General features: G+C 46.0%; 1 protein-coding gene across 2 annotated transcripts; it reads right to left on the reverse strand.

Annotated features, from left to right (window-relative positions):
* Window positions 1-1,516: 1,516 nt before the first annotated feature.
* EIF5A2 (eukaryotic translation initiation factor 5A2) lies at window positions 1,517-10,337 on the reverse strand. 2 transcript variants are annotated; one of them, XM_015411589.1, is made up of 5 exons: window positions 10,201-10,337; window positions 7,587-7,776; window positions 4,008-4,112; window positions 2,736-2,867; window positions 1,517-2,142 (listed from the first exon to the last, which is right to left on the reverse strand). In XM_015411589.1, the coding sequence occupies exons 2-5, from the start codon at window positions 7,749-7,751 to the stop codon at window positions 2,083-2,085; spliced, it is 462 nt and encodes a 153-aa protein (XP_015267075.1). In that variant the 5' UTR covers window positions 7,752-7,776; window positions 10,201-10,337; the 3' UTR covers window positions 1,517-2,082. The 2 variants fall into 2 exon arrangements, with proteins under 2 accessions (XP_015267075.1, XP_015267076.1); XM_015411590.1 differs by lacking the exon at window positions 10,201-10,337 and adding an exon at window positions 9,052-9,276.
* Between the last annotated feature and the right edge of the window lie 3,644 nt (window positions 10,338-13,981).

Here is a 13,981-nt window from a genome sequence, read left to right on the forward strand (position 1 = left end):
TCAGCCTCCATTTTTTGGCCAACAGCTTGTTAGAAGAGTTTGAGCCTGCTCCCAGAACAAACTGCACCCATTTCTAAACTACAAAAATAAGAACCATTCAGAGTTGAGAAGAAGCATGATTACCCTGAAATAGCTTAAAGTACCTGAAAGATACAGCATTTCAAGCTTTTATTAACAAAGTTCGTTTACTGTAAACCTGGTGGGTCTGTAGACAGACGGGCCCTCTACAAGTGCAATGGCTTTGCTATAGTCTTGTAAATACTGTAGTTTAACTGAAGCAATAATTGTACAGCTGTGTATGGAACAGTGCTCTCTTCAAATAATCTACCCATCAGATGCTATATTTCTTTCCATCTAGCCTAGAGTACCTATGATGCCAGACTGCTAAAACTGAAGTCGGAATTATGAACTTATATAATACACCACCTTTTTTTAAAAAAAGGGAGGGGCACTTTAAGAAATACATTTCAGCCAGAAGCCTCCAGACTATTAAGGTGATGGAAGCAGCAGGATGCTCTTCTGTTACTATGACATCAGTTTACTTTTCTCAGCTGTTCATGCTTGGTAGATAGCTGTAGTAGTAATGTACATTAGATCATGATCAGTGTTCACGTTTCAAATTGGGACTTTCCATTTCTACTCTGAATGAGAACATCAAGTTTCTGAATGATCACATGATTAGAATCCAGCAATATTCCAAAATCGTTCACCTTCCTAGTAGCCCTAGAGCATGGAACATGTAGTAAAATTTACTACGATGTTGAGACTGTGCTTTGTTCCAGAGTGTTTATTGCCAAATCAAGCTCTCTTGTGTGCCCAGTCTCTGCATAGATACTTGCTTTATAGCCTACAGAGAGACCCCAATGCAGTTTTATTGTTTACCTCTAGTCCAACCTCACTGATTAAGGGCAACCATTTTCTAAGCTCAAAATCCTGCCAAAAAGAAAGCTGCCAATAATGAACTAGGCCTCTTATAACAACCCAAAGTCGTTAGTTCAAGTTAGTCAGTTGCTACCAACATTTAAGGCAAATTTAAGTAATTAAGCTCTTCCCCCAAAACACCAAGCGGAAGCATGATCTTGCAAACAGAAGATCATACAGACTGTATGTCTAGTTATTACTGATTCAGTTATCTTAGGCATCTGTTTGCTCAGTGTAACTAAGTCTTTGCACAAGTAGATCTATCTCCTAAACCCAAAAGGTCCTTCATTTATGAAGCTCTCATATATAATTCTTTACTAGATTTGACAGCTCATGGCCTATATTCAGCTGAGTGAAACGGGTTCAGATTTCGCCTCCGTACAAGTCACTATGTGCACTTTTGCTCCAAGTTCTATTCAAACCAAAAGAGACATCTACTTGTGCTACAAAACTAAACCGAGCTAAAACCCATTTGTGTTTTATACTGGAACACTTGAGGCATTCCCTTCTATTAATCAGCAGAAGAGTGACTGAACTGCATGTTGAAATCAAAGGCCTCTAGTGAATCCTTCTCCCCCCCCCACCCGCCCCACACTTTTGTGCACTATTAACCAGAATATGAAAGCACCCAATCTTCTGGATGTTTGCATCACAGGCAAACGGTGACTTGTGTTAAGAGTGAACCAGCAAGACTACAGAGATACAGTACATGGCCTTCAGCACTGGCATTTTGATCACGAGTTCCCTTGTCTCTACCTCAACTACTATTCACATTTCAGTGCAAGCCACAACTCACCATATTTAAGGTAAAAATGGTTATTTCCATTCTGTTTTTAAAAAGTTGTACTTGAACACTTCCTTAAATCCAAACTTAGAACTACCTTGGTATTGGCACTGCTACACAAAGTCTCCTTTGAGAAAAGCAAACTAGTTTAATACCTCATGATCTAAAATGACAGCTTTGACTGCCTTGCCATTCCTGTAAGCACTTGGAACTTCAGCAATTTTAATATTGCCAAATGGCTTGCAACATTGGTCAGCACTATTTTCAAACAAAGACACGAGGTTGCTAGTGAAGGTTATAGCTTTGGTGATTATCAGAACTAAAATATAAGGTCTGCAGCTGCTGGGACCTGAGCGACTGCTCCCATCCTGGCGGTCCTATTTGCAAGGTTTTATGGCTACAGCACATTCTTCACTCATTGCACACATGACCGACACCTACAAAGGAAAAAAAAAAACAGATTGTATTTACAACAGAAAATATAGCTAAGGCAACTGATCTCAGTACTACCTGTCCTGGACCAGGATTTCTCATATCGTAATCCATTTTTCAGCAAACAGCTCCCAAAGCAGTTTTTAATACACTAAAAGATATTATATAGGGAACACATCAGTAATCTAGAATAAGATAGAATGAAACCAGTACACAAAAGCGGGCACAGTCAAGTTACTTCCCACCAAATGCTAAAAAGCAGACTAAAATTCTTAACTGGATAGGCTATTTTTGTCAAAACATAAATATTACAGTACTGAAGGTTAAGCTAATCACTCAAAAATGTTTCTCTTGTTTTCAGGAACAAGTACTGAAATGCCTAAGGTTGACATGGGTATTTGTCTCCCCACCACCACTTCTGACAGAGGATGGGGAATAGAAGAAATCAGAGAAGTGTTATTTGCAATAGTACTTCCAGAAAAGCAAAGACAGCCACTGATACACCTTCAGTTTTACCCCAGAGGCTCAGGACATTAAAAGGCCCATCTGGCCATTTTCTCCCATCGCCTCAGCTTAATTCAGTCCGCTAAGTTCTCACCTGGAAATCCTCGCCTGCATTATATTTCCCTTCAATTTCTTTGCCTAGTTCACCTTCTGGCACCTTCAGATCCTCACGAACTTCACCACTTTCTGTCAGCAAAGAGAGGTAACCATCCTGAATACAGATTAGCTGCAAGAAATATTTAGAAGACATCTTTTATTTAGTTTACACTTACTTTGCTGATGAGACTATACATCTACCTCAGGATAATTAGCCATGTGGAAGAGCAGTTGTTGGATAAAGCGGAGCGTAAGCCAGTTGTGCTTTGCTTTCTGGCCTTACTTAGCTTGCGACTGAGAGCAGGAAGCTGCCTTTCAGGGTTCTAGGACACACAACCTGGGCTTAACCTGAGAAATCCTTAACAGCATGACCTACCACAGCCAAGTAGTTTTGTATCTCCCTATAAATACTGCTGAACGAAGTATGAGTTCAGTGGCACCTTTTAGACCAACGAAGTTTTATTCTGGGTACAAGCTTCCATACACACACACACACTTCTTCAGATTTTTGCATTTTCTTCAGATACCACATGTGCATACAAAAGCTTATACTCAGAATTAAACTTTACCAGTCTTAAAGGTGCCACTGGACTCAAACTTTGTTCTGCTGCTTCAGACCAACACGGCTACCCACCTGAATCTATAAATACTGCTGATACTGTCTGCAGAACTGCAGCCATGTGTTTGTGATGTCGTTCAAAACAATGTTGCTGAATATTTAAGTAATCCATACAAACTTCAACACTTTCTGTCAGCGAATACAGAAGACGGCTGCTACATTCCAATGGGTAGAGTCATTTCAGAATATTGATCCTACATTAAGATGTGCCTAAGTCCACTTAAATTGAATTGAAATCTGTGTTTAGATGCACCCAATTTTGCAAAGTCTCTTAAATACAGCTGATGCTTGTTAAAATAGAGATGCTATTACTGTTGTAGTACGCAAGACTGAAATTGTTAGGATTGACATGTTAAAACCAGCTTAAATCTTCCACTTCAATTTACTATTTTTTCATTAAAACAAGGAACTATTCCACATGGTAAAGCATTGATGAGTAAAACCAATGCCAACCAAAAATAAGCAGGAAAATAGCGAAGTCTTTCCCAAGATGCATGGAAAATCTGATGCAGCCATCTGCTCTGATAACCCTTGGCTAGTCAAAGTAAATCAAGGAAGAGAATTTTACAAGAGCAGCAGCTTATTGTATGGCATCACATTATTTCTAGAGAACAAAAAGCCCAAGTGGCCTAGATTCAAATGTGCACTTACTTGATAGTCATTCCTCTTGATATTTGGAACATCCATGTTGTGAGTGGAAGGACATATATCTTCATATTTTTTGCCAGTGAAAACATCAATACCAACTAGATGAACCTAAAAAGAGTATTTATCACAAGCTCAGACTTAACTATAGAAAGCACAAAACTTATTTTCACATATAAGAAATATAGGGGAGCAGTTGCTGGGCTTGACTAAAAACATCATGGACAATGTTTCCACAGGCCAGATTCAGGGCTGAGCTGGTCTCTCAGCTAAATATGACAAATAAGGAATTCAGGTTCCTAGAATAGAACAGCCTTGGAGAAAGCAAAGCACAAAGGAGAAAAAGACTAATATAGCCACTAGCAGATTAGACACAGCACAATTAATACCAATAGCTATGTGTTGGGGCTCAGTCAGGGGCAAGAAACATCTGAGAATGGCAAGAATGTCCAACTAAATATAGAAGTTGGGATCCAATAGATAATTGTGAATAAGAAAATTGTAATAACTGTTTTTTATAATATTGGTTATAGTTAATAGTAATAAGAATACGTTAACACAGACCTTATGTTTTTAGAAGATATGCAAGTACAAAGAACTCTGTATAGCGTCTGAAGATATAAGATAATTAGTTTGCCAAGAACGGGACTCCTATCAGGTGTGACAAAAAATATTGTGGGAACATGATTTTGAAAACCTGTAACTATGGGGGTATGTACTGATTATCAGCTCCTTCTTAGAAGAGTTTCCTTGGTCACCCAGGACACTTCCATGGCAGAGTAGAATTAAAGATGTAAACAGTTGTTTCTCAATAAAAAGATAAAATGAAAGCAGAATTCTCTAGTAATATTTTAATTCATCTAGTATACCCAGAACCGTGACTTGGATAGCCCAAGCTAGGCCGATCTCATCACATCTCGGAAGCTGAGTGGGGTCAGCCCTAATTAGGGTTTGGGTGGGAGACCACCAAGAAGGTCCAAGGTTGCTATGCAGAGGCAGGCAATGGCAAGCCACTTCTCTTCCTCTCTTGCCTTGAAAACCCTACAGGGCCGCCCTAAGTCAGCTGCAACTTGACAGCACTTGCCGCCACCACCAGTATACCCGAAATGAAGCAAAAACATCGATGTGTACTTCTTTCCAGATTAATGATGTCATATAGGAAGCCTAGGGCTTCTTTATGCACAAACCTATATCTGAATTAGGCTTGACTAGAGTCATACAGAACATTATGCCTTGTAGATTATTCTCATTTACTTTCCCCTAGAAGCCAAGGAGGGGGAAGTTACCAGCGACTACCTTGCTTCCATCCAGTGTTCTGAAGTATCTTGCATACTTTACAAAACCGTTTTCCACTATTCAGAGAGCTGTTACTGATGAAACAAACACCATATGCATCACAAGCACATCACTTTCCTACTACAGCCCCTCTCCCACTAGTAGCTCAAAGATACTGGCAATCAGTGTTCCCTCTAAGCTGAGTTAGTGTGAGCTAGCTCATAGTTTTTTAGCCTCCAGCTCACACATTTTTATCTTAGCTCTGGAAGGATGGCTCCAGAATAAATTAATTTATGCAGGAGCCAAACTGCTTGCTCACAACTTTAATGCCAGCAGCTCACAAAGTAGAATTTTTGCTCACAAGGCTCCGCAGCTTAGAGGGAGCATTGCTGGCAATCAGTTTATCTCCTCTGACTTGCTTAAGAGTCTAGGGGTTAATGCAGCTGTAAAAATGGTCTTCTAACTGAGTCTAGCCCACAAGATAGCCTCCTACCTTTACACAGCTGATCTAGCCATCTGGATCCACACAAGGTTACCACTGAGACTAGACTGCTGTAAATGAACACTACACCACTCTCCCCTTGAAGTCAATTCAGACTCCAGCAGCTGCAGAACACCCAGCTAGGTTATTATAGGGAACAAGGCAGAGTGTGCATATAAGTTCCATTCTGCAGTCACTCCACTGGCTGCCCGTCAATTACCAGGCTCAAAGCATTGGCTATCACATACAAAGCCCTTCATCCCTCATATCCGCAGGACCGCCTGTTTCCCTATGCTCTGCCATGACAGCTTCGCTCCTCTGAACAGGGCAAAATCAGCAACGGCCTATACACGTGCATTCTCTGTGGTGGCCCTCATCTTTTGGAATGGCGTGCCTGATGAAGTTAGGAAAGCTCCCACTCTCCTGGCTTTCCACAAACTATGTACAACTGAATTATTCAGTTTGTGTATTGCTGCAAATATGCTTTTTCTACGTAATTTCTTCATTGCTTAATGTGTCATATTTAATTGCTTATGTTTTGTTTCAGAGGAAAGAGGAGGGAAATCAATAAGTGCTAGAGCTATGGGGAAAACCATATGTACATGTTCCTAAATGAGATACCCAAGCTCAAACATGTGACAGCACCTAGGGGATCCTATAACTCAGAGTCCCCCAATCTTGTTGAGCCTGTGGGCACTTTTGGAATTTTGAGGATGGGAATGGGTACCACCATAAAATGGCTGCCATGGGATTGCTGGGACCAATCACCAGATGTTCAAAGGCTTCAAATAAAACAGTCTCCTAAGATGGAGGCAGTTGTTTTTGAATATCTCCTGGGTTCTTCTGAAGCACACCGTGCTCCAGTGAGGTGAAGGAAACTTAGGATATGCTCTCTGCACCAGCAACCCACTGGCAGGCACCATGCTGGGGATCACTGCTCTGTCTCATAAGCTCCCTATTACCCTTGTGCACAGACACAGTTAGATACCTCTGGGTCCGCAGGAAGCTACAGTTTGTCACTAGTGCATTCATCATTAACGCACTGTGTGCAGACATACAGTTAGATACTTTCGGTTTTGCATCAAGCCAGAGTTTGTCATTAATGCATTTTATTTGCATTGATTTATTTATATCCTGCTTTTCTCCCCAGTTTGGACTCAAAACAGCTTTTCAAACATCATTCTCCTCTCCTCCATTTCCCCACAACAACAGTCCTGTGAAGTAGGCCACACTGACAGTCACCGAGTGAGCTTCCATGGCACAAGTGGGGTTTCAAACCCAAGTCACCCAGAGTCCTAGTCGGCCACTCTGTCCACTACATCACAGTGGTTCTCAATTAATCTGAATCAGCACAGAATCTGTGCAGATGAGGAGTCACAACTTGCTAGTTCAGATGCAACACTAAACCATGGTTTGCTACAAACCCAGAGACATCTTATTACCTAGACCTGTCCCAAGGATCCCCCCAGGCTTGTTCACATAGTAGCAAACCATCACAAGCAAAAACATCTCTGATTTGGTACAGTACATGGGCAAGGACACACAAAGAGGGACAGACAGCAGACTATAAATTTTCTGTCCAGTACTGGGATGCTTCTCCACCACAGTCTTCCCTCATGAAAAGAACCTAGCCAACAAAGGTATATAAGAAGGCAACTAATTAGGATTGCCATACAAGGAGGGTACATAATCGTAATTTAAATCTATATTGTACCTTACACAGTTCCTAGTGAATGTTTAGCATAGTAAGCTAGAAGTTGTAAGAGAAGGGCGCCGGTAGTGTACCAGAATTTTTAAAAAACATTGAACAACGCTATACCAAATATTACCTTGGCATGACCATGCTTGCCAGTTTTTGAAGTTGACATTTCCACAATCTTGCAGGGACGTCCCTTGAGCACCACAAATCCATTCTTGCGAAGTGCAGAACATTGCATGGGGTAGGTGGCAGAAGCACCGGCATCTCCAGTGGTGAAGTCAACTTCATCAGCCATTGTTTGTTGTGTATTCTAGGAGATACTATAAAATGTGACAAGTCAGCCCACCTGTTCTGAGGTCTGCCCATCCACTACACAGAACACAATATTTCAGTCAACTATGGAATAAAATCTTGTACTTTAGAGTGCATTCTGTATGGAAACTAACCACCTCGCCTCCAACACCTGACTCCAGCTGTCAGCAACATTACAGGTAGTATTCTTCTCAATCCTGTATAAAACAGCCCCATGTCATCTCAGCTCTCATTCCAATATGTTTGTTACATTTCTTACTGTATAGCTAACCCAACTTGCATTATAATACCCATTCGTCTTAAGATACTATAGTGAACGAAGAAAGAAAGGGAACCGTACTCATGGCTAAGGGCAGAAATCACTTCAGGTTGGCTTGTAAAAGGCCTTAAGCCGTGCTTTAAAGCACTACTTCTCAAGCTGCTAAGAAAAAAGAAAAAGAAAGGCTGCAGAGGATAAGAATAACAAATAGTTTACAAATAAGATTTCTCAAGCCATAACTAACATGGTGAAAATTAATTGATATACCCAGGCCCAGTGCAAACATGAAAAACACAGCTAATTGCTGGCAAAGCCCATTCCTCCAGCTCTGCACTGCATCTGTAATCCACTTCCCGTACATCAACTCCATTAAGTACTCGCATTGCTGCTGTGGTTCTCTGGGGCCACTTGCATACAGACGTACCACACCATTCAGGTACATCATAACATGGAACAGAATTGATCGGATAGGATAGCTGCAGCATGAAGCTTCCCATTGTACAGAAGGTTGGCAACAACTACAGCTAGTTCATTACGTTTGAATCAGCCTGGTTATCCTCAGGATAAAGTCACATGGACAGAGGAAGTATGTTAAGAACCAGAGGGAAAAACTGGCGTTGAGTGATCCATGCCGCTATGTTATTACAGCTTTTATTAAGCAGTCACAACTCATGTTACAATCTGCACTAGAACACTTTCTTTGAGCTTTGGGCCATAATATTAACTCTAATGGCATCATGAGCTCTCAGTCTGGCAGCCAAAACCAACAAACTGATCACCCGATTTCATATGAACCTAATCTCATAAGTGTCTGCAAGTTGTAAGGGTGTTATCAGGCCAGGTCTGGCAGGGGAAGCAGTGGCTAGCACCAACAACAAAAGAGAATAGGGATCCTGTATCTTTATGGTAAAAGAAAGGTCAGCAAGCAAAGCTCTGGACATCCCTGCCTGGTAACCTGCATCAGCCAAACTCCCTGTTCCACCTGAGGAATACGGAAGCCTTGTCTTCCTTCGTATCTGCTTACCCCAGCATTCGAGGGTTCCTGTAGTTATTGGGTGTGCCCAACCGGATTTTCAGGAAAGGAAGGGAATTCAATCTTGTACGTTATACATGACAACTTTAACAGAACCTCGATGCTCCGAAAGCACAAGCTGCTGGCAGAAGGGGGGGAAACAAGACGGAATCCTGGCCCCTGCACCTGAGCTCCCCACAAGCAGCCGATCATTTATCTGTTTCTTGTGAAATCAGGGCTACGATGGAGAGGCAGGGCCTGAGCAGCTCCTCCAACGGGTAGTTCAAGCGGCACCTCAAACCCTAACTGGCGAAGGGAACTTTTGAGTCTTGTAATTTCAGACCCTGAAACTCCTGATGGCCTCGAAGGTGCTACTGGATCTATCTGCTGGTGTCATTCAGCATCTGAAACCACGCCACTTTCCAATACAGAGGACAGATGGACCCCCACTCTAGCTGTATCTTAAGAAGTCAGCAGTGACTCGTGAAAGGCTATCCCCCCTGCCACAAATCGTGTTAGTCTTTAAGGTGCTACTGGGTTCTGGGCTCTTTTCTAGTGGATCTCTCTGTTCTACCTTTCTCCCAGGGCCTCAGGCTTAACCTGCCCCGCCCCGCCAAGGGTGGAATGAGTCGACAACCGCACCTGCCCGCTCTACTGCCTCGGCCACAGGCCTTCCCCCTCCTCGGGACCCAGGACCTGCTCGGGCCGGCAGAGGCCGGGCGCACAGCCAGGGAGCATCAAGGCTGCCCAGGCGGAGAGGAGGCGGCGGAGGCGGGGGGAGCGGCCACGCTGTTTCCCAACCGCCCCCACCCCCGCACGCCGGGGAAGCCAGCGAGACGAAACCGTCTCCCCAACCCAGGAGAAAGGGAGGGGGGCAGGGCGAGGCCTTCGCCCCCTGGCCAGAGAGAGACGCAGCCCTCAGGATTGGGCCTCGTGTCAACGACACGAGTCGGGAGGAGGATCCCGGGGCCGGGAGGAGCCCCCAGGCGGGCCGACTTCGGCTCCCCCATGCTTGGCCTAACGGAGTCGCCGTATATCGCTCGCGCGCCGCCCCCTTCCCTCGGACTCCTTCCAACGGTCCCCCCCCCCAAAAAAAAACACCCCACCGCGCACGCGACTGATTGGACGGAACGCGGCAAGGGCCGCCGGGCGACTTCTTACCTCGCGCAGGAAAGGAAAGGGCTGAGAGAGCGTCACGGCAACGCGCACGCGCAGATCAACCTTCGAGGGGGAGAAGGAATGGGGAACCCCCTCCCACTAAACGGCCTTCCTGCTACGGATGCACGAGTGCGCCTGCGTGTGGGACGTTCCCACTTTAAAAAAAAAAGATTTCGGCGCTTCCTGCTAAGGGAAACCGGAACCCTCATCGGCCATTGGCTAATTAACGGAAAGGCTCCGCCCCATGAGAAGACCCGAGCCGTTTTGTCGTGTGTACGTGACTACGTTTCCTCGCTTCCCCACCCCCCCGTATTCCGCATCTTCCTGGCCTGCTGTCGTTGGCTGGCGTCAGCGCAGCGGAGCCTACAAACTGGGTTTCTCTTTCATTCATCATGCACGTGCGGGCTGTTCAAGGCACGCGCTTCCTGGGTGGTACGGGGAGCAGGACGGGCCAGGAAGCCTCAGGTTTCTAGTGCGTAACGTTCGCTAAGGCAAGTTGTTGCACACTGGATAGAATGGAACGGATAGAACGCATCGGGTCTCACAACGGGCTTTACAGGGGAGGCCCTTTTCTAGATCAGCTAGATTCGAGTCCACTCGCACCTCAGAAACCAACAGCCTTTGGGGATATAAGTGAAAAAGGTCGTTGCATGTGTGTTTGGGGGACGCACAACTACTGGAATGGGAATAAACTGCAGCCCTGTCATATTACCCTGACACAGTGCCAGTGGGGAAGGCTGCTAGTAGATATCCAAGGCCCCCCAGCAGAGGAGAGGGGATTTTTAATTTTATTTTAAACAAATCACTTGCCTAGGCTCATAGAGCCTAGCAACGCCACTGGTGTCCTGGAAACACCACCAGTGCCCATGAGTCCACAGCACCAGGCAACTCCCCCCCCCAAACAGGCAGAGAACCGTGCCCCCCCCCCTATCAGCCTGCCCACGTCCAGAAGGCCAGGAGGGACAAAGTCCACCTGGGAAGACATCACTGTGAGGATTGTGGCCTCAGCAACAGGACCCCTGTAGAACATCAGAAGAGTCTTGCTGGATCAGTCCAGTGGTCCATCTAGTCCAGCATCTGGTCTCCCACAGTAGCCAAACCAGTCCTCTGGAGGGCCAACAACAGGGCAGAGAGGCCTTCCCCTGGTGTTGCCTCCTTGCTCTGGGATTCAGAGCCTTAGTGCCTCTGAATGTGGAGGTTCCCCACAGTCACCATCAATGTTCCCTCTAAGCTGTGGAGTCTTGTGAGCAAAAATTCTACTTTGTGAGCTACTGGTATTAAAGTTGTGAGTGAGTGACTTGGCTGCTGCATAAATTAGTTTGCTCTGGAGCCATCCTTCCTGAGCTAAGACAAAAATGTGTGAGCCGGAGGCTAAAAAACTCTGAGCTAGCTCACACTAACTCAGCTTAGAGGGAACACTGGTCAGCATGTAGTAAGAACATAAGAAGAGCCCTGCTGGATCAGACCAACGAGAGTCCATCTAGTCCAGTATCCTGTCTCTCACAGTGGCCAAACCAGTTCTCTGGAGGGCCAACAACAGGGCAGAGAGGCCTTCCCCTGACGTTGCCTCCTGGCACTAGGCACTATGAATGTGGAGGTTCCCCTCAGTCACCTGGGCTGGTAGCTAGACTTGCCCTCCATGAATTTATCTAGTCCCCTTTGAAAGTTGTTTATTCCTGTGGCCATGACTACATCCTCTGGAAGCAGACTCCACATTTTAAACACACTCTGTGTACAGATGTATTTCTTTTTCCTGAATCTGCTGCCCACCAGCTTCATTGGATGCCCCCAAGTTCTAATATTTTGGGAGAGGGAGAAAAAATTGTTTTTTCCCACCCTCTGTTGTGGCAGGACATCCCTGTGTAGAAGCCGTGCTGATTTGTCGTCAGCAGGCTTTGTCCTTCGATGTAAGTAAGACACAGGCAATGCTCCCTCTAAGCTGTGGAGTCTTGTGAGCAAAAATCCTACTTTGTGAGCTACTGGCATTAAAGTTGTGAGCGAGCGATTTGGCTCCTGCATTAATTAATTAATTTTTATTAGCTTGATTTATATCCTGCCCTCCCAAAGGCTCAGGGCGGCTCACATTCGGCGAAGCCGAGTATAAAATACAATAAAACATAGAATATAATATTTAAAATCACAATAAAACCTTCCTCTAATGTGGTGCTATACCTAATCATCCAAGATGGGAACAACCACCCAAATCTGGTGGCCAGCTGTCTCAGTAGTGCAGTCTCCCGCTACGCTGTCCAAACTTCTGCCTGGGCATGCCAGCCCCCCCCTTTTATATATAGGGCAGCCGATGACTTGCCCCATCGATGGTAGAATAGTGGCGGTGGAGATGGCTTTTTCAAGAGAGGACGGACCATTGCGTCTTGTGCTCTGGGGAACTGTCCCTCAATGAGGGACTTGTTGACAATCTCCTGCAGAGCACCTTGAAACCCCTCGTGGCCCACTTTAATAAGCCAGGAGGTGCTCCAACACCCAGCCTGATACGGCCTCCAGCAGGGATGGCAGACTATTAACCAGCGCGTTAGGTGGTCGGTACGCCAGCCAAATAGCCAAACTCTCCACAGCCTCCAGCATCACGCCGACACACTCAACGCCTGCGATCTCTACCTGCGGGAGCGCCCTGAAGGAGAAAGCCTCCCGAATGAATAGAGCCACACCTCCACACCCCCCGCCACACTCCACCTTTGTCCGTGATTGATGAAGGACCGAGAATCCCGGGGGGGCAAGCTGGGCGAGAGCTACTGTCTCGCCCTCTCGCACCCACGTCTCGGTCACGTATGCCAGGTCAGCCTGTTGTTTCTGTACAAAGTCCCGCAGGACCTCAACTTTATTGTTAACTAGCAGTAAAGCCCGTTGTGAAAGCAATACAACGAGATCTAGAAAGAGGCTCTGGGGCAGTGCTCTGGCTTTGGGCAAACAGTGTTAATTTGCTGTGGTGACCTCAGCAGGGTATAATGACAGAGTCCACTGTTTTCTCCAGAGGAACTGATCTCTGCTACCTGAAGAGCAGTTGTAATTGTGAGTAATCTGTAGCCCTCACCTGGAGATTGGCAACAATTGTTACCCAGGACATAATGGCTGGTTTGGAGGGTGGAGTCTATGGCATTCTACCTGTCTGAGGTCCCACCCCTCTGCAAACCCCACCCTCTCCAGGCTCCACCCCTCAAATCCCCAGGAATTTGTCAGCATGTAGTTGGCAACCCCATCTCCTTCCCAGCTAGCCACCAACCTACCATTATCTGCCCCTTTGACTTCAGCTGACTTCTGCCCTCCCTTCTGCAGAGCAGTTGTAATACTGAGTGCTCTCCAGCCCTCACCTGGAGATTGGCAACAATGGTTCCCTATGTGAGACTGACTGGTTTGGAGGGTGGAGTCTATGGCAGTGTACCTGTCTGAGGTCCCACCCCTCCTCAAACCTCACCCTCTTCAGGCTCCATCCCTCAAGTCTCCAGGAATTTCCCATCTGGAGTTGGCAACCCTATCAGGATTGGCCCCAATGTGTTTTCTCCCAAAGGCCAAAGTAGGTGACAGGACCAAGCTTAGTTGCCTACCAACAGGCACTGAGGGGAATGTAGGGTTGCCAGCTCTAAGGAGGGAAATACCTGGAGGTTTGGGGGGTGGATTCTGTAGAGGGCCGGGCGACGGAGGCATCGGCCTTCTGTCGCCCGCCTTGCCCCCCCAATCTCGGCCCGGGCACCCGCGGCTCCCACCAGCGGCCGCCCGACTCCAGACTCCCCCGCGGCCACTCCAGCCAGGCGACGGAGGCATCGGC

The sequence above is a fragment of the Gekko japonicus genome, unplaced genomic scaffold (assembly GCF_001447785.1).
Source record: "Gekko japonicus isolate JY-2015 unplaced genomic scaffold, Gekko_japonicus_V1.1 scaffold11, whole genome shotgun sequence".
NCBI lineage: Eukaryota > Metazoa > Chordata > Lepidosauria > Squamata > Gekkonidae > Gekko > Gekko japonicus.